This window comes from Pyrus communis, chromosome 9, assembly GCF_963583255.1.
Source record: "Pyrus communis chromosome 9, drPyrComm1.1, whole genome shotgun sequence".
NCBI classification, from domain to species: Eukaryota; Viridiplantae; Streptophyta; class Magnoliopsida; order Rosales; family Rosaceae; genus Pyrus; species Pyrus communis.
The window spans coordinates 3,363,938-3,387,325 of record NC_084811.1 but is presented as its reverse complement, the minus strand read 5'-3'; the positions used below and the strand labels follow the sequence as shown (position 1 = coordinate 3,387,325).

At 37.1% G+C, this 23,388-nt stretch overlaps 3 protein-coding genes across 3 annotated transcripts; all 3 read right to left on the bottom strand.

Annotated features, from left to right (window-relative positions):
* Window positions 1–391: 391 nt before the first annotated feature.
* Window positions 392–1,912, bottom strand: LOC137745946 (uncharacterized). Its single transcript, XM_068485979.1, has one exon. The coding sequence runs from the start codon at window positions 1,866–1,868 to the stop codon at window positions 627–629; it is 1,242 nt and encodes a 413-aa protein (XP_068342080.1). The 5' UTR covers window positions 1,869–1,912; the 3' UTR covers window positions 392–626.
* Window positions 1,913–9,938: 8,026 nt separating this feature from the next.
* LOC137745606 (uncharacterized) lies at window positions 9,939–15,241 on the bottom strand. Its single transcript, XM_068485581.1, has 6 exons — window positions 14,567–15,241; window positions 14,104–14,233; window positions 13,935–13,990; window positions 12,055–13,821; window positions 11,271–11,394; window positions 9,939–10,803 (listed from the first exon to the last, which is right to left on the bottom strand). Exons 2-6 carry the CDS (start codon window positions 14,204–14,206, stop codon window positions 10,172–10,174), a joined length of 2,682 nt encoding a protein of 893 aa, XP_068341682.1. The 5' UTR covers window positions 14,207–14,233; window positions 14,567–15,241; the 3' UTR covers window positions 9,939–10,171.
* Window positions 15,242–17,606: 2,365 nt separating this feature from the next.
* LOC137746010 (ATP-dependent DNA helicase Q-like 1) lies at window positions 17,607–21,497 on the bottom strand. The gene is made up of 10 exons (XM_068486053.1): window positions 21,266–21,497; window positions 20,576–20,901; window positions 20,217–20,477; window positions 19,898–20,061; window positions 19,494–19,590; window positions 19,342–19,385; window positions 18,943–19,057; window positions 18,514–18,867; window positions 18,159–18,383; window positions 17,607–18,035 (listed from the first exon to the last, which is right to left on the bottom strand). The coding sequence occupies exons 1-10, from the start codon at window positions 21,378–21,380 to the stop codon at window positions 17,919–17,921; spliced, it is 1,818 nt and encodes a 605-aa protein (XP_068342154.1). The 5' UTR covers window positions 21,381–21,497; the 3' UTR covers window positions 17,607–17,918.
* Window positions 21,498–23,388: the final 1,891 nt, after the last annotated feature.

Here is a 23,388-nt window from a genome sequence, read left to right as displayed (position 1 = left end):
ATTATACAAAAGAATTACTTCAATGATCATGTTCATGTACATTAATCACTTCTTCTAATTTTCCCAAATTAGTATTATGTTTTTCTAATGATGGGAAATTTGAGGGGAATTTACCAAAACACTCACATATCATTATCCCAAGGGTCAAGAGTAAACCTTTAAAGGACGAGATGGATCTCCATGTCTACCCCTCTGAAATTTTAAGGATCCCCATGAAGAAAACTTCAAAGTATTAAAAACCATGGAAATAAATCATAAATAAATAGATTGATTCCATCATACCCAGTAGTAGTATTGACAGGAGAGAATACACTAAACCCGCCACTGCACTCGATTTTGCGGCAAAAGTCGAAAATAAAAGAATTTTCAACATAATTTTAATCATATCATATAACAACCCATCAAAATACAGAAAGACTGCTGCAGCTCCTCTTTTTTCAGAAGAAAAAAGGAGATCTAATATAGCTAGCTAGCCAGCCTTCAATACTTACACAGAAATCACACAAAATCCTCAAAGAAAAAAAAAAAAAAAAAAAAAACTAAATTGAAAAATATCTTTACACTTCCTCCTGAATCCACCACATTAAGTTCCATGGAGATTGCCATTGGAGACCTTAAATTTGACCTTACCTTGAAGAAACAGGATTCAAAGCCCTAGCAAACCCAGAGTTCATAGCAGCTCCATAACCCTTTGAGCTAAACCCTAAGCATCCAAGCAACCCTTGCCTGTAAGGCAAGTAAGTCTTCTTCCTCATTTCCTCTGCCTGAGCCCTGTTTGCAGTGTAATGCAGCTCGTGAAGCGACGGCGCCATCCGCCGCTTACCAACTCCATTGGTGGGTTTTCCGGCCGCCGTCTTCTTCCCCGAACCACCACCCCCACTTCCCTTCAGTTTTTGCCCCTCTGAGCCCAAGTTCAAAGGGTTGCTACATTTGGGGTCTTTTAGAGCAGAGCCCTGGGTATTCTGACCGCCCTGTTTCATGGGTTTTTTCTCCTTCGCGGCGGAGAACGAAATCGACGACCAGAACTTGTGGTTGCTGCTCCGCCCTTCACTTTTACTCCGGTGAAGAAACTCCTTCAAAAAAACCCACTTCTTCGAGTTCCTCCCACCCGACGACGACCGAGACGACGAAGCCGAAACCGAAGGAGTAGTAGTGGCGGTGCTGCTCTCCTCCGCTCCCTCTTCGTCTTCTTCCCCATTTTTCGCCACCACTTTCGGATCTTCAGCAAAGTTGCAGTCTTTCTCATCAGCTTCAATAATCTCGTCGCTCTGTTCCCACTCGAAGGGCTCATTTCTCAGAGGGGACATAGATCTCGTCCTCCGCCGCAGCGACTTGTCACGGAACCTCAGATCTCTGCCTCTCACGGGCTCCAAACCGCCCCGATCCGCCTCGTCTTCCCCATTTTCCGCCTCGAGATCCAACAACGGAGCCAAAGTCTGGGGCTTTTCCAGGTGGGTCGAAAGCTTCATGGGTCGGATCTTCCCGTTCAAGAACAACTCGTCGGCAGAGCTCATCGGCCCGGTCGAGCCCGACCCGCTCGACCCGAACCGCGCAGAGAACTCGAACTCAAAACCCATAGAAACAGAGCCGTTGCCGCCATTCTTCTCAAGCGAACAAGAGTTTGACTTTGTGGTCAACCCGAAGTGCATTGGGCTCGCCGGAGCACTGTAGAAAAAACCACCGACCGTCCCACTCCGTCCGGGGCTTGACGGCGCGCTGACGTAAGGCGTGGAGCAGGTGCTGTCGTAGTCTTCAAAGAAAAGCTGGTCTTGAAGCTGGGTTTCGCCATTGCTAGGGTTTGGAGGGTCGGGTTTCGGTTCAGGGTTTGGGGGTTGGGTGCCATTGCCGGGTGAAGTTTTGAGCTCCATTATTATTTTCCCTGCAGCTTTGTTTAGCGGAAAGAGGAGCAGAGAGTCAGAAAATATAGTGTGCAGAGTGGGTGCCAAAGTTTACCCCTTGAGATTCACTTTATTACTTTTTGCCATGGTCCTCCCATCGTCCGTACTAGAGGTCTAAGTTTTAAATTTAAAATTTTTAATTAGGATTAATTAACCTAAACAACTAAACTAATCTACTTCCCGTATTGGTTAATTTGGTCTTAAAAATAGCAAAGATATAAATTCCGTTAATTTGTGAGGACCATTAAACCACCTTGTTTCATGTAAAAAATGGGAATTATTAATGCAATATTTGGTAATTAAATGTCTACGTCAGAACATCTTATAAGTTGGTGGAATTTACATTTATGACCCAGTTAACACGTCATCACTTTGAATTATATTATCCAAAAGTGCAATGTTATTAAACTAATTATTAATTAGTAAATAACATTACCACTTAACGGCTATGAGAAAAAGAAAAGAGAGGTCAATTCATAATCTCAATTTGCACCCTGTATGTTTAGGGTGATTTTCACATAATTGGATCCGTTCCGGACCTTAGTGTCCGGAGCTTAAGGATCTATTCATCTGGACCGTGCAAATTGAATCAAACGGTCCCTATTAACTCATTTTCATAGTCCACTACACAAAATCAACGGCTCTGATTTCTTTTACACACCAATCAGCGACCCCTATGAATTGATCCTTAGGCTCCGGACACTAAAGTCCGGAACGGATCCAATTCTAACTTTCAAAATGAGTTGTAAGATCATCTTCAAGTGAGAAGTTAAATGCTCTTTTGTTTTATTTGAACAAACAATATTAATTTATACTAAAGGAATGAGGAAGTAAACTAAGTATCACAATGAACTAGTAATAATGTAATTCAAACTCGCATTTGGCGAGAATCGAACTTAAACTTTTAACTTATAAATAAAGAAAAATATTATTAAATCGTAATACTAAATGACTCTATTTAAGTAAAGGAGAAGAAATGTATTTTGATTTTGTGCGAACAATACCCATAACAATTAACAACTACTACAAGTTTACGGCATAAAAAGAATTAAAAGGCCGCAAAACATAGAGAGAAGAGATGGGATGGACTTTGGAAAATGAGAAAGTAGCTACCTCCATAGACACACTTAAATAAGTATAAAGTGTTCAGAGTTGAGGAGGATGAGGAGAATTAGGAGGAGAATGGCGAGTGAGTGAGCTGCACATTGCCCTCTAATATTAGTATTTTTATTGTTTACAGAGTAGTTTGAGCGGGTGTGAAATTTACTTACAAAAATCAGGTTGTCTAAGTTGATACTGATAACATGACAGTTATATTAGTATGACTTCAATCATTGTAAGAGTCATACTTTAAAACCTAGTAGTTTATAATTTGCCAGTCCGCTATTAAAGTATAATTCTTATGAGTTCAATATACTAGTATCACGCAGACTTTTTCCGGCCTAAATCGAAAGGTCTTATTAATCATGGTTGCTTTGCTTCTCTCTCTCTTCACCCACACAAGAGAGAAAGTGTTTGCCTCTCATCCCTCTTCAATGCATAGTTGCTTCTGCCATAGCCGTCCTCCTTATTTCGTGGGATTTTTAATGTGTGTTTTTTGGAGCATCCAATGCACCGGAGACCAAAAACTCAAATATTGTATTTTAGCTCAATAACGAGGCTAATCATCTCTAACTTATCGCAGACCTAAAAACTCATATTTGATTTTCGACAAAATTGAGATCAAATTTTGGATTTCAATATGAATTTTGAGTTCAAGCATTTCCAATAAAGGACGGAGCTGTATAGGGCCTGGAGGGGGCATCCACCCCCACTCAATTGTGTGTGTGTGTGTAATTTTGCATTCCAATTCGTAAACCCTAATTAAACTACAAATGAAAAAATGGATTGCATTTCAATTCCAACGTCAGTTCTAATTAAACTATAAAAAAATGGTCCAGTGGAAAAAAGACAAGGTGTATCCACTAGTTTACATGCTTGTGACATTAGCACTAACTCTTCCAGTTGCTACTATCACCGTTGAAAGAGCATTTTTGGCCATGAAATTTTTGAAGAATCGATTGAGAAATTGAATAGGATATCAATGAATGAATGATAACATGATTATTTTTATAGAGAGAGATATTTGATGGTATTTGGTAATGATGTTGTCATTCAAACACATAAAAACGCGTCGAGGAATATTATAAGATGTTGTATGAACAATTTTATGTATTAATATATAAGTGTTTTGTGCAGTAAATTTTTGAATTTTTTTAATTATACCTTGTTGTTTGAGGTACAAATTTTTTGCTTCGTCCCTATTTCCAATGCAGAATTTTGAATTTGACTCCACTATTTCTTGTTATTTTTTCAATGCAAAGTTTCAAATCTTAAAACTTAAATATAAGAGTGTATAAATATTTGCATTGGAGGAGAATACCAAAATACTCAAACCCAAAGAATTTGACAACCTGCGTATAAATCAGGTTTTCTATGTTTGATTTGTATGACATTCAATACAAATTTTAAGATTTGAGTATTTTAATAGGAGGAGAGGGTTTTGACAACTTGGGTACGTGAAGTTAAAACTCAAATCTTATTTTTCTTATGTTAATGACATTTTTCCTTGTTGGCATGAATTCCAAGTTAGACACAAATCATATTGAAACTCAATTGAGTCTCATTTTTGTCGAAAACTTGTATATAAATTTTAAATCTCATGTGCATTGAAGAAGTTTGAACTTATATTTAGGCTCAGATATAAGATTTTAGCTCCAATTTAGTAAATGGATGTGGCCTCGTAAGCTCCATATATTACTCTCTCAAGTCAACAACTAAACTCACTCGTATTTCGATCATTACATTTACATTAAGAAAACACGAGAAATTCTAAAAGATTATTTTAAAATAGAATTTTTCATGGACTCTTTACCGCTTTACAGTTTAACGTTAAATCATGTACCAACATTATAAAATATTATATAAAAAACGCGAGACAACAAAAAGTCCATATATAGTCTCACTTTTGATAGAGTCTTCTTAGCATTTCAGAAAACATATATAGATTTGCACCCAATTAAAATAAATGAAAATTAACGAAAAGTAAAAAACAAAACTTTAGTTTTAATGAAAAATACAAATAAAGGTGTAGTGAATATTACCAAGGAAATGTAAAAATATGGTTTTTCGTTAAAATTGAACAGTATCTTGAGTGTTTCGTTAAAATTCCCATTAAATAATCTAATCTAAAATTATATTTAAAAGAGGGCAACATGCATTATGCCATAGGGAATTGGATCATTGCCTCGAGATCCTATTGATCAGACAACATGGGCCGTTAGATTTTGATATAACGGCTACAATTATTATAACTTTAGAGGAACCCTCTATTTATAGCTATTGGATCAAAATCTAACGATTCATGTTATCTAGTCAATAGGATCATTAGGCATTGCCTAGGAGAGGATCCAATTCCATGCCACAGCTCTCTTCATAGGATCCTAACTTTTGGGCAGCTGTCCCAAGGCTGAGGTTCTGCATCTATACCTATACTCTCCCCCGTCTAATTAATAATTAACAATTAATCAATTATAAAAACCCCAATCTGCCTCAGTAAAACCATATAGTTTAATCAGAATAAAGATAACAAAAATACTAATTAATCTTGTAATCTGCATACTTTGTTGATGGAGTCTCTTTTCAGATTTCCCCTATCCAAGAAATAAGAATATTGGTTTTACAGAGAGGTGGCCAATGGATTTGGATCCTCTCCTGAGCAGGGGTCCTAATCCTCATGTCCCAATGACACGAGCCGTTGGATTAACGACTATAATTTAGGGATTCCTCTAAAAGTTATAATAATTATAGCCGTTTGATCAAAATATAATTATCCTTGTTATTAGGTCAGGAGGATTCGGATCCCCTGCTCAAGAGAGGATCCAAATCCGTGGCCAATAGCCATGCTTATGTAGCATGGAAAATATTATGAGCCCACATTAGAACCCAGAAGAAAAATGTTAACCTGACTCTTGCCAAAATAAAACTCTCTATAAACTCTTTTTCATTTTATAGTTTGACGTTAATTTCTGTGTCAACATTATAAAACATTTATTATGCCAAAAAATAAGTTGACAAAGAGTCCGTGAAGAGTCCACAGAGAGTCTCAAGTTCAAGAAAGTCACCTTAGCGTTTCTCAATCCAAAATAATCAACGAGTACAAGTCATTGCCTGTCCAGTTACTTAACTACCAAGCTGAAGCTGAAAGATGTGTTTGATAGAGTTTGGTTCATATGGTGCAAAATCGAATCTAAATTAGGCAAAGAAATTGAGAGCATGACCATGTGCATTTTGCCACACCATCACATGCTCTGCTTTTTCTTCTATTTTTTGTTTGTTTGCACAATGTGAATCTTGTGGTTAATGTTCATAAATCTGGTTTTTTATCCATCCACAAAGATTAGTCAATGAACATTAAATGAAACCCATGAAAATCATCGTCCAAAAAGAACCCTATGCTTGATGTGTTTGGTAAAGAATTCTGCAAGTGTCCGCTACTAAGTCTAAGTAGATGGGTATTATACGTAAGGTTTTACCGACAAGGATACTTTCCGAATTCTCTTTGTAGGGATTCGAAAATCAATCAATTATGTCCGTTTGCATATCGTGAGGTTAATTTTCGTTAGATACTATTTATATTCAATTTTAAATTTAGAAATTTAAAATAATTTTTAACCGCACGATGTACGATGAACAGACACGATTGATTGATTCTCCGGATCCTCTCCTATTCCACCTTTAAGGATACCGGTGTGGTTACATAAAGGCTTTTTAGTCAAAATGAGATTGGCATAACTTCTTATTTTGGTCCCTGACAATAAAAATCGATAGATGTGGTTTCTGAGTTGTCCACTGTGAATCAATGTGGTCCTTATTCCTTAAAAAGGTGGTAATGTAGTCGTTTACGTGATTATTTAATGAAGATATTGACAAATTTTTCGTGGAATACCAAAATGATTTACAGCTGACAAACTTAGGGGTCGATCGATTTTCATTGTTAAGGACCAAAGTAAAAAGTTATGAAAACGTCATGGATCATTTTGGATAAAATGTCTTACACAAATATAAGGTTATAATTGGAACTAATTAGTACAATTTTTGGCAGCCATGGATTGGCTTGCCAATAAGATATCAACAGTTATGGCTTTTGGTTTTATATGAAGCTCTGTTAGGTTAAGTTAGTTAGAAGGGTCCTCCATTGAAGCAACACTCTAACACAAGCTCTTTTGTTTTGATCAAAAGCTTGTACAGAGCAATGGGTCATACAAAAGGCCCACTTCGTGGCACATGATTTACCAACCAGGCCAGATTCAACCAACAGTTGGTACAAGGAAACTGGTGTTTGCATTATTGTATGCTTTTCATGACTGACTGCGGTAAAAGATGATTTTTTTTTTTTTACTATTATTGGAGAGAGGGAGAGAGGGAGAGAGTTAGGAACTATTATAATAATTTAGATATGGTGTTTGTATTATTGTATGCTTTTCATGACTCTGGTGTGGTAAAAGAAATTTTTTTTTATTTTATTTTATTTTTTTTACTATTATTAGGTAGAGGGAGAGAGTTCGGAACTATTATAATAATTTAGAGAGTGGAAGTTTAGAACACAAGACACAGGGGTAGAAGCTCAACATCCCATCTACTAAAATATTGGACCACACGCAAAAATATATACATGGTTATCTATTTCGAGTGAATCCCACATCTGAGAAATGAGGGACCTTGCTTGTGTAAATAAGTAATTTGGCTATTCCTCATATTGCCAATTAGTTTTATGGTGGAACTCCAACTTTTTTCAAGATATCAGAGCATGTTGTCTCACGTTTGAAGCCTAACGGCCATACGTATTCCACATCATCCGATTTGTGTTGTCTACACGTTGGCTTGACAATTCGACACACGTGAGGGGACGTGTTGAGAGTGAATCCCACATCGGGAGACCTTGCATGTGCTTGTAAGTAATTGTAATACTCCTACATTGCCAAGTGGTTTTAGAGTGGAACTCCAACTTTTTTTCATCATCATTTATAGTAAAAAAAGAATTGCAACTCAAGTAACTAAGAGCGTTTATCTCTGTATTCAAGATTCTGTTTTCAAAATTTCCTCTTCCAATACCGATTGTATTGAAAATAGAAAAATTACCAATTCTTTCATAATTTAACCTAGAGTAAATTGTAACAATGGTCCTTCAACTTTAACTTAATTGGAGCAATAGTCCCTCAACTAAAAATCCATTAGCATTGATTCCTCAACTCATCAAAACGTGCAGCTATAGTCTTTCAACTAAAAATTTATTACCAATGGTCCCTCAACTTTAATCCAACTGGAGAAATGATTCCTCAACTTTAACCTAATTGTAGAAATGGTCCCTCAACTTTAACCTAATTGTAACAATAGTCTTTCCAACATAACTCATTTTGACAAAATTTTGACGAAATTGATGAAAATGACCATAGCTACACATTTTGATGAGTTAATAGACCAATGATAATGAATTTTCAATTGAAGGACAATTTAATTATCGTTAAAGAATCATTGCTACAATTTACTCTTTAACCTATATAGCATCTCGGCCCGGAAGTTCGCTTATGACGACTAACTTCTTAAGCTAGCACTTGAACTTGGAAGCAAGCTACAGCTAGATCAATCAATGAATGAATCTTTAATTCAATGTGATGAAGTTTTCGGAACATGTTCTGACAATTGACCTACACAGCTAGCCTTTGTCCCCCTCAATGGAGGTAAGAAATGCAGTTGAAGGGTAGGCCGGTTGGTTTGCCATGGTTGAAATGTTTTTTTTTCTTTTTTTTACTGTTTTTACATTACTCTATTTCTGTTTGTGGTTAAACAATAAAAGGAAAGAATTTAATTCATTTTACGGGGTTACCAATGGATAGGTCTGATAACGAGTGACTTGATAACGATTCAATTAGTTAACGTATTGATCTAAAATTTTATATTTTTGTGTCTAATTAACGAATCGTGCACAAAATTGACAAATCTAATTTTACCTCATTTGTTTACTACTACCCTTGATCTTCAACTGCCTTTGTGTGAGTAGGTCATGACCGTTTATACTCAGCATTAACATGACATATTCTCTCCTAATTTTTAAGAGAATCTACTTATAACTGAACATGTATATTCTTGTGTTTATAACACTTGTTATGTTGTATACGTTAGAAGATATTCCGCAATGAAGCAACATGTTTTCTTCTACTTTATAACAATTTTAGCTCACCTGTTACGTTGCTGCCTGATTAGAGCAGTTCTCACTGTTGAACCAACGTGAATCAAGTGAGACCAGAATACACAGGGTCACATACTTTTTTCAATTTGTGAAGAGATTTCCTTGCAACCAATACGTTATTCTAGTGTCGTCACTCGTCTAATGGATGTTTATCACGTGTTCAAAAGGTATACCACCCGTCCAGCAGACACTTGTCAAGTGATGAATTAGTAACAACAAAAATTATTAGGTGCTCTGGAGTACGTATTCCGAGTGTTTTAACCTTTAGATCTTGATTTTTGTATTTTTAAACAAAGATCTAACGACTAAAACTCCCGAAGTACTGAATCCTCCGGAGCACCTAAGAATGTTCCTTAATAACAATACAGTCTATCTGATTTGTAAAAGCTTCCTTACAGATCACATGTTCCAAATGCCCCTAGTAAGTTCTTCTCCTCAGTAGGGTTGAATATATCACTTGGGGAGTTTAGTAATTTCGACTTTGAGATTGGACCAGTGCTGGGTGTCAGATTGGTACCATTAGCAAAACTAGAACCAGAATCACATGGTTCCACTAATTGGATAAAATCCCTGACAAGGTCTCACTCAAACTTCACACCAAGCCAAAATCTCTGGTTAGTAGTATCCAGGCGAATGGAATCTTAGCGGTAAAACTAGGAATTACATAAAACTGAGACGACAAGATGACAATATCTTAAATCAATAATGCGATGTTATTGAGATATTTTAGAGTTCAAATACATGACACGTGATAAGTTTTGAACAATAGTACCTTAATGTGAGAAGTTTAGTTAAATTTCCCTCCATTTGGCAGATCGGGACAGTAGGAGAATTTTCTAGTATGCATCAGTGGTAATTTTCCATTAGAACTTTAACCACATGTTCAGCCATCGATTGTCTTGGTGCATGTCATACACCGAAATATAGTAAAATTTTGTAGTATGCACAAGCTAAATAGTTAATACAAGGCAAACGTAAAGAGGGCCTAAAAGTTCAAAAAATCAGACACCAACTCTTCCACCAGGCAATTTAGTATCCCCTTCTCAATCTCTAGACCCTCCTCAAACGCTTCAACTTCAAAGTCGAGCCATCTTCCACGCTGCGTGCTCATGTCCTTGTCCACAAGCTCATCCCCCATCAGCTCTCTCATGTTTTTCCAACCCGAAATCTCTTTGTGCAATTCCTCAGCTAATCGTCCCTTCCTCTGAGACAATGCGGTCAATCTATCCCACGCTTTGCGGCTTCCCACAAATATTTGCTTGCATCTGAACTGCAGGGCTTCATTTACGCAGTCAAACACAATCTTCTGCTCGAGCTTCGGATACTCTTCTTGTTCTTGATTCTCCAAATGCTCAAAGAGACTTGGGGTGATGACGTGTTGAGCATCACCCAAGGCGAAATCTTCCATCTCTAGATCTACATTGCTAAGGACGTATCTCACATATTCCAGTTCCCAATCATTTGAATGCGAACCTGATATCATAGTCGTACTCTTTCCGCTCGCATCCCCTGTAGAAGCTGAAAAGGCTGAGTAGAGGAACTCTGAAACGCCATATGAAGAGAGTGAACTGCCTTGATCTTGAAGTTGAGCCAATGAACATCTCTCACTGTCACTGCCTGTAAATGGAGAGCATTGCATGCATGTTAAGTCATTTTTCTATCACAAGAACATGTGTATGTTTCGTTATAACATAGTGCCTAAATCATATAAAGAGGTTTCCTTTATCCTTTTTGGTACAATGGAGGCCGAAAGGGGGAGGGGGCGGTTCGAGTCTTACAAGAGGTTCCACTAAGCTTGTCTTATCTAATTTACTATGCAAGCCTATCAACTGGCATAGAAATTCTCAAAGCTGTGTAATTCACGTTCTTGCATATGCATAAAACTCGCCCCCGTGGAACAGATCTTCATATTTTCTCTGGTTCGCTAGGGTTTTGGCTATTTGTTGATGGTACTGACTACTGAGCAAATTTGAAGATATTCACAGTGCAAAACAACTCTTTTAATCTGACACTTAGATCTAAGACATTGTTATGAATGTATGTACTGGAAAAGGAAGATATAGAAAAGAAGACTGTAGTTGTACCTTTGGCGCTACTTCTGTTATCTGTGCAGGTTCGACTCTCAAATGAGTGTCGACGTCGATCAAATTCATTTCCAGTTGTAATGTTTCTACTGCTACTGCTACACTCTTCCACCCCTTCTGATCCCTGAAATTGTTTAAGAGAATTTGACTAGCATGGTGAGTAAATCTTCATAACGTAAAATCAGATTTAAAATAACGCAGCTATTGAAAAGATTAATGGGACCAGAGTGAAAGAATTTTATCCAAAATTTCAAATATTTATAAAATGTGAATCGTGTTCACAAAGATGGATCAAATACAGACTACCATATCTTGATTGCTTATAATGTCATCGATCTCTCAAAAATATTTTCACCCTGCCGTAGTGGAATTTGAATTTTAATACAGAAGCTTCACTTGAAGCACGGATTCAAATCTTAAGACGACCTATATTTTAGATGCCTATAAAACAAACTAAATTACAGTGGTTTCTGTCACTTAACACCGTATCTGGTTTTACTAATTACATTATCTGCGGGGCCTATCCACATCCCAAATATTCATCCATATGCTGAATAATTTGCTTCAATTATCAATATTGTTTCATTTAGTTAGTATAACTAGTCCATGCATTAGATTTCGTGTCCTTGCACAAACAACAGATGAGCCCACCAAACATCTTAAGTGCCTTTTCACTCGATCATGATTGATCATGAAAAACCAAGGGCGAAAAATCACTAGTCAAGAACATTAAGAATAAAACAGAAGCTGCAAAAGGAAAAATCTATATACAGAAGAAACTAACCTGCCACTGCTGGTTAACCTCAACTGACAAGCAATCATAGTCGTCTGTGCTGTCAGTTTTATCTTTGGTTAAACCAACTTTGAACCCCTTGCCTCCTGATGTAGTGCTTCCCACACTGGAAACCATATCTTGCAAGCAAGACATAGAAGTACCAGAAGTCACTTCACTGGATTGGTTATGCTGAGATGACTCGACTTTACATGACAGTTCTTGAAGCTTTTGTTCCAGAAGGACACTCAAAGCATCACCACCAATCACATTCAACCTAGGAGAAGATAATGTGAAATTCTCTGGATGGAACTGCTGATCGTTGTGAGCAGAAGAATCAATATAAAAGCTGTTATTTATACTTGTGAGTTGACCAGGTGACTGCAATTCAGAGAATGATCTTTTCAGGGGAGACGTGAATGTAAATGAAATAACATCCATGCCTTGGTTCCTATTATCTGTGCCCAAATTGGAACACCCGTTCCTTGAAACATTACATTTCACTGACTTTTCATCTCCACCGATATATGAATCACCGGAAACAGTTTCTTCTGAATGATCATCCTGATGAACAGACCTTACCTTTCCAGACACAATCTTTCTTGTGGATAATGGAAACTCTTTTCCATTAGCAGTCACCCTTGAGCCCAACTTTCCGGATCCAATTTCAGAGCTTACAATAGTCTTATTCACAGTTTTCATTGGCCCAGTAGAGCCATTTGGTGGCCGCATTCTTCTAGTAGGCTGATTTGGAACCATACTTTTTGAAGTCATTTTATCTTTGTTAGATACACAATTCTGCTTCTGGTTATTCTGCTTGAGCGCAGTTCTGGTGCTCTCAATGGAAGTTCTCTTATGCGTAGATGTTTGTGTACTTGACTTGCTCTTGGAAAACTGATTTTGTTTGACCTCATTCTGTTCCTTCTGGTTCATAAAACTTCTATTACAACAAGAAGTCGACCCCTCCCTTTTCTGAATATTGACCTTTGCTTGTTCTGCAAGGGATGCTGATTTGCCCTTATTCCTTACATCCCTGTAACTTTGTTTTTCTGAATCCACAGAAGCCTTGGCTACTGGTACATTATCTGACCTGTTATGGTGCCTGTCACTAGGCAGTCCTTTCATATACCTGAAGTCACTAGCTTCCTTGGGTCTTTCAGGTCCTGATGCTTTATGCACAGCTTCCATCTTCTCTTTCAAATCCCGAATTCTCAAGGGAATCGAAGAAGGCCCTACAGATGACACTTTGCTCCTGGCAGATGCTCGAGGGCTTGCCTCAATGATCTTTGAGGCCGCCTCCATTACATAAGCTGCATTTTTTGGTGGAATGAAGCCAGGACTCTTGATAGGCGACAAAAGCTTATGGTGAGTAACTGGAATTGACTTGGCTGATTTTGGAGGCAAAGCTTCTGTTTGAAATCTCTCAATTGGGTGGCTCGGCACCCCCTGTGTCCTAGGCTCTACAAGATTCCAAGAAAACCTATCCAGCTTCTTTGGCACATTTCTGTACTCCGTGGCATACAAATCACTCCACAAATTACGACCACTCCTCTCATATTGAGATGCTTTAAGCGACTGGGAGTCAAAGAGTAGGGCAGAAGATGGCTCGGGGTCGGGGGCAGTTAAAGCAGGCAATGAATCCAGACCCATTAATCTAGCAACTACACCAGGGGCTCTAGCCTTAGATCCCTCATCACTAGTCACTGATGAAGCACAATTCCAATCACCACTTCCTTTATTACTCGAAGTGGTTCCAGTTCCACTTTCATCCACCTCTACCTGAAAATATCCCAATCGTATAACAAGTAAAAACGCAGATTCTCAATACTTTCATCACATGAAAGACAAACACTAGTATGACCAACATAAGAGGGTAGAGGATCGTTGCCTACCCTACAGAGCCCGGACTTCTGGAAACTCTCCACATTTTCTTTTCCTTGCTTTAATCCTTTACAGTCAAAATGGCATAAGTTAAACACAATGCATAACTAAGGACCACCACTTGCAGATCAATAAGCAAGATATACACCAAAAAATAAGTAAAATTGAAAATATATCTACCCGATGATTCAGAGCTGGCCGAGAAGAGCTTCTTCCGAGATTTTCCATTCCAATCAAACAAGTTAAGAAAGCCCCCTTTAGATCGTCTCTTCTCAACCTCCATTTTTGTCTTCCACAGACCTATCGGAGCCTGGGATTCAACAAAATGGATCACTTAAACAGAACCCACGTGGCATATGTACCAAAATGCTTGAACCATAAATGTGCAAAGGTATTCAAATATAACAATACTAACAACTAATTAGCATAAATTAAGACCTAAAACTTATCTACATTGCTTATTGACAAATTGACAAAACAAAATTACACTCCTAAAGTTTCAACATTTGCTTAAAATGTACAAGCATTTTTCAAATCAATACCACAAAATCGGATTATACCACTAAATCAATAGAAAGCAAATGGGTACCCTTTAAAATCAATAGAAAGCACAAATCTCTAATCTTTTCAATCAAAGCCTCACCTGAAATCCTTCATCTGCAGAACCACATTTTTACACACTCCAAAGTTCACTCCTTTTTTCTTCTTTTTCCTTCTGTAGACAGAGCCAAATCACTCAAATCCGACGCTTCCGAACTCAGCAACCAAAGATTCAAACACGCAGAGCAAGCTTCAGTCAAATGAGTAAACCTTGAGTCAATTGAACCACATTCACTTTACCCAAGAACCCATATTTCCAAACCCCAACTCTTTCTTTCTATTTTTGGACTCATTCTCGTGCTGGAAAACAAGAAAAATCAGGAGTGGAGGAAAAGATTGAAGATCTGAAAGCGTAGAGCAGCAAAATCATTTGGGTTTCGAGAGTAAAAAAATAGTCTTTAAATTTCAGCAACAGAGAGAGAGTCTTTGAGAATGCAACAGAGGAAAAGTGTCAAACTTGAGAGAAATCAGAAGGGAATTTGCAGACACTGGGAGAGAGAGGGAGGGAGAGAGAGAGAGAGAGAGAGAGAGAGAGAGAGAGAGAGAGAAAGTTAGAGAGAGAGAGTTTGAAATGAGAGAAGAAGAGACGTTATCACTGAACAAGGAATCGGGAGAAGAATGAAGAAAACAAACCGCTGTGAGAGAGAGCTGCTGAGTGGCTGATGAGTCCAAAGCTTGCGAAAATTCCGCTCCTTTTCTTATGGGTTTACAAACCCATTTTTACATTCCACACTGTCCGTCAATTTTTGACAATTCAATCGAATACAACAACAAAATATTTTTCATTAAGTGATATCGGTTATATGAATTTTAATACGTCATTAAATGAGATCAACTATCGAATCCAATGAATTAAGAAAAATAAAAATTAACAAAGAACTATCGGAAAAAAAATAAATAAATAAATTGTGAATAGCACCACTTTCTTATTTTGGTTATTTATTATTTATTTATTTAAATTTTTTTAGGGTAACTCATGTGCCACTGCGTATGCGGTCATGCCACGTGACCATAAATTGATGGTTTTGGGCCCTACCTTTAATGCCAGATCGATCGAAGGTTCAAATCACTCCAATTTTTAAGTCGTCGGTTTCGACCCTACTTTGGGGAATTGCCGAGAGAGTTCAAAATCAAACCGGCTTTCTTTCTTTTGTTCCATTATTTCTTTCTTAACAGACGATATTATTTATATTAATAGAGAAAATGTGAACATAATCTCATAATAGGTTAATATTAATATAGTTCAAATTTGTCTTAAGTGATAATCGAACCTCTTACTTACAAATGAAGAAAAATATCATTAAATCGTAGTACTAAATAACTTTTATGTTCCATTTTTACGTTCCAAGTGTTCATAAATGTGAATTTTTATGTGTTTTAAGGGTTTTAGTGGTCCATAAATTATGGTCAAATTTCACGTTTGATGAAGTTACGATGATTTCCTTTGCTCCTTTTTATCAACGCTTCACTTTTACTTGGGAGAAATTTTTGTATTCAACAACCGAATTAAGTAGACTGTCTCACCCACTCATAAAAATTGAAACTTTATGTAAGAGACAAAAAAGAACAAAGATGGATTTTGTTTCTATCTCTCTCCTTCTTCAATCTCTTCCCTTCTTTTTCTTTGGGTTAATTATAGGGAGTTTTAACGAAAAATTCACGGTACTGTTCAATTTAACGAAAAACCACATTTTGACACCAAAAAGTCAATTCTAGTACTATTCACTTTATCATTTATTTTGTCCTTATCATTAAAACTCAAAGTTTTCAAGCTTTTTTCATTAATTTTCTTTTAATTATATTGATCGGCGTGATTTGCAAAATAGCTTACAAAGTTTCAATTTTTTCATATTGCACCTTAAGGTATTGAATTATATCAATTTGCGTATTCAGTATGCTTGATTGTAGAATAATTCATTAAAATTGATAATGTACTGAGCTTAAGAACCTTATATGAGCTAACGCTTAAATTTCATTTGCACCACATAGGAAGAAAAAAAAAAAAAATTACTTGAAACTTCACAGCCAATTTTGAAAAACACCTCAAACTTAAAGGGCATAAATATAATTATATTTTTGGACGGTGACATTATTTTCCATAATTTAAGGGGTGTTGCCATCTCAAATATTTTTCTTGCCGCTCGTTAAGATTCCATGCAAAAACGTCCACTCTCCTTTCCCTCTAAATCAAAAGTCTCCTTTTTTAAAATAATAAAATACAATATTTGGCCAAAGAAGTTGGTTTTCATTTGTCCTCTTTGGATCTGGTGGCGTCACCATACAAGATATTGATATCTTCACTCAAATACCTTTCACGTGGGAGAGACTCGCACCAAATAGGGTGTTAAAAAGACGATGTTTTAAATCATTTACGTTAAGACTTGCGTTATATGAGATGAACTTTTAGAATCCAGATCTTTTTCGGATTTAAAAAATTTGAGCTTAAGAATTAAATAACTCGGACAATTGAAATTTAATCAAATTTTAATAGTCAGATCATTTGATCCTTAAGCTCAGATTTTTTAGATCCAAAGAGGATCTAGGTTCGAACTTTTATATTTGAAAAATATTTTAGGAGGGATCTGTGAAGTAGATGGTGGAACGTTCAAAGATTTATCAGGATCGTCATGTATTTTAATTTTCTCATATAACGTTGCATGATTAGTTTAAAACGCCAATACCTAGATAGAGAATAGGTGATTAAAGACTAGTTTGGGATTTGCTTACATGTTCTTAAAAGCAGCTTTTTAAAAAAAGTTTGGGCCTTAATTGTGTTTAGTAAATATAAAAAAATGTTTTTTTTTTCATTGGAGGCAGGTAAGTTTTATATTGACAATCTCACCTCCCATCTTTCTTTTGCTAAAGCTCTTTCAGCACTATAATTTACTGAACACTAAACTATTTTTCACCGCTCTTTATTCTCACAGCACAGCAGAAGTTGTTTTGAAAAACAACACAACAACCCCAAACTAGCATAAGAGAGCTTAGATGGGAATGACTTGCACACAGAACAAGTCCCACATGAAACACATTATGTAGGGTTGTTAACATGTCATAATCTAGTAGACTCTAATGAGGTTTGCTTATGCTAAGTATTTTGCAGCACGTAAACAATCTGTTAATCACTAATGATTGCATGTGCCATTTGTTAACTAATTCTTTATGGTTTTTTAGATCTTAGTCTTAATCATAGATCTTAGATTTAATCAAAATCTTAATTCATTTTCCTTTGACTACTAGAAAACCAAGTCGATGTGACAAGATATAAGGTTGGCAGAGTAATAATTGAACTCGCCCGAGGTCAAATAATAAAGCATTGCCCTCGGAGAATAACTTACATACACCAGGGATAATCATCGCTCTCCCTATCTCCTTCATCACGTGACAGAAAGCATTCATCTTCGAGAGGAAGCCTTGACACAGTTATCACAAGGATTGGAACCATACTTGCAGGCATTTTCGTCAAAAGACTCTCCAAAGTGTTTGAGTAGCATTTGTCTCCGGCATTGAGTCTAAAAAATCATCAAACCAAAGAAACCAACCACATTTTCTGTAAGTACACATGATTATATAAAAAAGCTAGATTATACGTCTTTCGTTACGAATTAATCACTTGATTGTTTGAAGTTTCTAACCTTTAATTCACAGTACTCTTGCATTTTCTGAGCTTGAGCCATAGATGTCTTGAAACTTTGGCTCTTACATCCTTGACCGTTACGTAACATGCATACAACCCGGCTAAAATCCTTCTTCTGGTATAGAACAATGCATACTGCAGGAAGATCATCTCTACCAGCCCTTCCAGATTCTTGATAATAGCTTTCTACTGATTTGGATATCGTATTGTGGATGACGAAACGCTAGACAAAAGGAAAAGAGAATAAAACGATCATCCAACATAAAGTGCAGGTTTCCAAATGACCAGATCAGTACTTTCAAAATTACATAAAAGAGTCGGAGAAAGAAAATGCAAAGGTTAATAGGACTTACAACATCCGGTTTGTCAATTCCCATCCCAAAAGCAATTGTGGCGCATACGATTTGAACCTCTCCTGTGTACCATTTCTTTTGCACAGCAACTCTTTGGCGAGCAGCAATCCCAGCATGATAATATGCTGTCTTGATCTTAAATTTTTCATTCAAAAATTTGGATACCTCAACACATTCACTTTTTGAAAGGCAGTATACAATTCCGGACTGGTTTTGGAAACGACTCCTCAGTAGCTCTCCAAGCTGCTTCTGTGATTCCTTGGTCTTACCGATGACTTCATATTTCAAGTTGGGCCTGTCAAAACTTCTTTCGAGGACAAGAGCATGTGGAATTCTTAAAGCTTTTAAAATGTCCTGCAATGCATCCATACAAACATTTTTACTTCGTAACATACAGCAGAAACAAATTCATTCTGAAAATCATCCTACCTCACGAACAGAATGAGTTGCTGTGGCAGTTAATGCCATCACTGGAACATCACGGAATATCTGCTTAAGACATCCTAATCCCCTGTAATCTGGACGGAAATCATGTCCCCATTGGCTGCGAAGCATGATGAAGAATATAAAAGAATTATTACCAAAACACTCTTATTAGATGGTTTAATAACAGTGGCATAACTTGATGTGGTTTGTTTAAGAACATGAAAAAAAATTCATATGATGAGTAGTGACCCAAACACCAGACATTTGTAACATGACCTAACCACTTTAGCTACCCACCGGAAGGTGGACAGCCCCCAAGCTAAAACTCTCCTGATAATGCTGGAAAGAATTCAACTATAACCAAAACAAACATGCATACAAGTAACGAAACACAGGACATACCTTACACAGTGCGCTTCGTCCACAACAAATCCTGCTAGCTGCCCCTGTGATTTAGTCCAAGCACTATCTAAGTTTGATACATAAAAGTTTTTAAAATCTAATGCAACCATTCATGGTAACAGTACAATAGTCAGTAACCTTAGAAACCTCACCTTTGAATGCAGGCATTTCAGGGCATCAAGAAAAGTAGGGTTACCAACAACTCTCTCGGGAGTCACATACAAAAGCTTGCATGATGGTTTAGCTTTCCTGGAAACAAGAAAATGAAACATAACAGACGAATCATCAGGTAATCAAATAATCTAAGATATAAATTTAACAATAATAATCACATGGTGTGTGAAAAATTATTATTGGAATCAAATTGCTGGAAGAAACAATCAAAAGCATATCTTAAGAAAATAACAATTACGCATGCAACCCCCCACAAACAAGTTCTTGTCGGTTGTAAATAAGGTATAAGTGAAATTTGTAAGGAGAAACTTTCTGCTTAAAGAACAAGAAAAATTCCTTATTTATCGTGCACAGAAAAGAGAAGAAAACAAAAAAACCTTACCTTAGCTCTTGGAGGACAGCCGCTGCTTGGGAAGCAGTTTGTTGAGAATTCAAAAAAGTTGCTGGTACACCGAATTTGAGGTTCAGCGTTACTATCTGATCCTGAATAAGGGAAAGCAGTGGAGATACGACAATTGTCACACCTGGTTTCAGGGTCGCTGGAAGCTGTGCAAAACACCAAAATATAAATAAAATCAGTGACTTGAAGAAACCTTTCCAACGTTGAACTAGCCAAACGAGTCATGAATCATAACAAATTTCAAGATTACAAACAGATCAACTAAGCAAAGTGTTGCAGTTATAGCCGTAAGAGAAGAAACCTGGTAACACAAGCTTTTGCCCCCTCCAGTAGGCATTAGGATAAAGCAATCTCGCTTTTCCATAGCCGCTTTACATGCTTGATGCTGCAAGGGTCGAAATACCCTATTACCAAATATTACAACATTGGCCAGCTCAGCATCATCCAAAGCCTGTAATTCTTCATAACCGAGAGTTTTCACTTCATCTTTTGACATTCGGGTGCACTGCTTCTTACTAGAAATTGTTGGAACTGAATCTCGACTAATGGTGCTTTTGCAATCCTTCAACACAAACAAACAACTTCACTATCTTGAAAATTATAGTTCCTCAAACATTAAAGACGATATAGCCATGAGACTAACAATGAACTAGGTCTTACCACTGAAGAGGGATTTGATCCAACTTTTTTTCTCATTGGAGTTCTAAACTCTAATTCTTCACTATCACTAGAATCCAACACCATAAAATTTGGGTATTCTTCACGTTCGGGTGAATCTTCTACCATGTTGATATTGTCCCCATCATTATCTGCTTCGACTCCATTCGGAATGTCTCTCCCAAACATGTTACTCAAAGCTCCACAAGCTTCAGATTCCATTGCTTGTATATCATCCCATTCTTCCGTGTCTTGCACAGATTCCGCCAGTGCCGTGAGATAATCATCGCCGCAGTGCTCCACGGTAATAAAATCCAGGCCATCGTCACCTAAACACAAGATCAAAGAACATGATGACCCAACAGTAATTTGGTCGAAATTTTAATCACAATTACTAAAATGATAAAATCTAATCATAATTATACCTGAAAATTATTACCCAACAGCATAAATACTTGAAATTAAGAAAAATGCTTGTTGTTGCAGCATAATCCAACCGCATTTCTACCAAAACAGCACAAAATCTCAAAATTCAAAAAACCCACTTCGATTTCCCACTTAAATTAAACAAAAAACAAAACCCACAAAATTATGCACCCATATAATTTATTTTATTCTATTCAAATTAGGAATTTCACAAAAATTAATAATTACGGAAACCGAAATGGGATTTGGGGAGGAGCAAATGAGTACCGTAGAGATTGACCAGACGATCCAAGCACTTGTTCGCCGATTCTTCATCGAACCCGGAATCGAGAGCTAAGCTCAGCAATCGAGCCTTCTCCACTTCCAGATCGTGACCGTCCATTCTTCTTCCTTCCTTCTGTTGATTAATCTCTCTGGTTGATTGGAATTGAAGGCTTGCTTAATCTCCCGCGCCAAATTTGCTTTGAAACCTAAAAATTTGCCGGCGGTCGATTATACAGGGGACGGCGAGAAGCGGGAAACGATGCCGTTAACTGTAGTGGACTGTCGCATGCGGATCACGGCTTTGTACGTGATTATGGGCCTTCAAGAGGCCCAATTAAAAGCAGAGTGGGTCATTTTTTTCATAAAATTTTGTAGGCCCTAATGATTTCTGTACACTTTTTTTTTCTTAATTTTGAATAATTCATGTAATTAATATAATCATCATCTGATAGTCAGAATAATTCATGTGAATATATATATTTAATACAAACAACATCTGACCATCGAAATAATAATGATATTAAATACGTGTAAGTATTGTAATCAAATCCGTTTATTTGTGTTTGGTAATTTTTGTTTCACTATTTCAATCCAAATTCTATAAAACAAAGAAAATGATTCTTTCTCAATCGTTTTCTTTTTATGCACACTCGATTTAAAATTATCCCTTGATTTGTCTATTTATGTGATCCAGAAGTCATATATAAGCATGAGCCTGAGTGCACATACTGCATAGGAAGTAAAATTGTGTGCGGAAATCACTTTGGAAAAAAAAAAAAGGTATAAAAAAGCTAATACGGTATGGAAATCAATAAGATACAACAAGACATCAGTAATTCAACAATATATTACAAATTTTAAACAAATTAAAGGGATTTTTTTGGTCATAAATTAGGTGAGAAGGTTGAATCTCAAAAGGGTACAACTATTCCATTGCATCCATGCAAATTTTGCAATCATGAAAAACTTGTACAGCATAGAACGCCGTATGTACGTACAAACATACGTACACCATCCGTACACGAATTGAATGAAAAACTTAAACATTTGAGCTTTCAATGTCTTGAAACCGATCAAAGTGTTTCAAATGGTACGTACAATCTCGAGACATTTCTTCTTGAACCAACGGTATCCTTTCTTCAAGGACCTCTTGACCTTCCCTTCGGCACCATACAACTTATACCTAGCCACTCGTCCTCTTCTCTTAATCTCCGGATCGTTCCACCACAATTTCAACGACTTCGTCGACGACGATCTCTCTTTCCTCGCCTTCGTTCCCCCGACCCGCACTTGAAGATCGCTGCATTGTCGTATTTTCATGGGGGGATTCGGATCCCATGACGGATGAAAATGTGACCTCCCCGCGTACATTGTCTGGTTTTCGCTTAACCTCCTCACGTTCACCATCTCTAGGTTGTTCCGGCAGTTAGCAGTTACATACGAGCGGTATCGAATCTCATCCATCATCTCTCTCTCCCTCTCTGAAAAGATTTCTCTTTGAATCTTTTCGTGAGAGAGAGGGAGAGGGAGATAGCTCAGAAACTACGAGACAGCCGATTAATTATGTGCATTATTAGGATTTTATTTTTGCCTTCTTAAATATTAAGGGTGGTTAAGATGGTTGAACTTCCGGTTGGATTTTTGTTGGCCAACCTAAGTAAATTTAGATGGTTGAACGTTATTCCTGTCCTGCCCCTGGAGGGTAATATTGATTTGTTATATTAAACAAGATTAGTGATACAAATAGTTTACAGACCCCACTTCCTTCACATTACAAATCCCAATCGGTTGAAAAATCGTTGCTTTGTTTTGGGTTGTTTATGAGAAATTCTTTGGTCCAACCACGTCACCTCTGCGGCCCCACATATAATGAGGAGAGCAACTTAGATGGATGGGTACACCGTTACGGTAGTGTTTCAATCCAGTAATACAATGTCACATTAATTTGATTCCACATAGTATTGTGTCATTGGAGTAAAATGTTACTATAGTAGTGTACCTGTTCCATCCAAATCCTTCTCCACACTATGAGATGAGATCATCATATAAGCGAGGGAGACCCAAATACATGGAAGGTCTCAGCTATGTGACCAAATGGGTGACCTGGTCCACTTGCCGAACTCAAG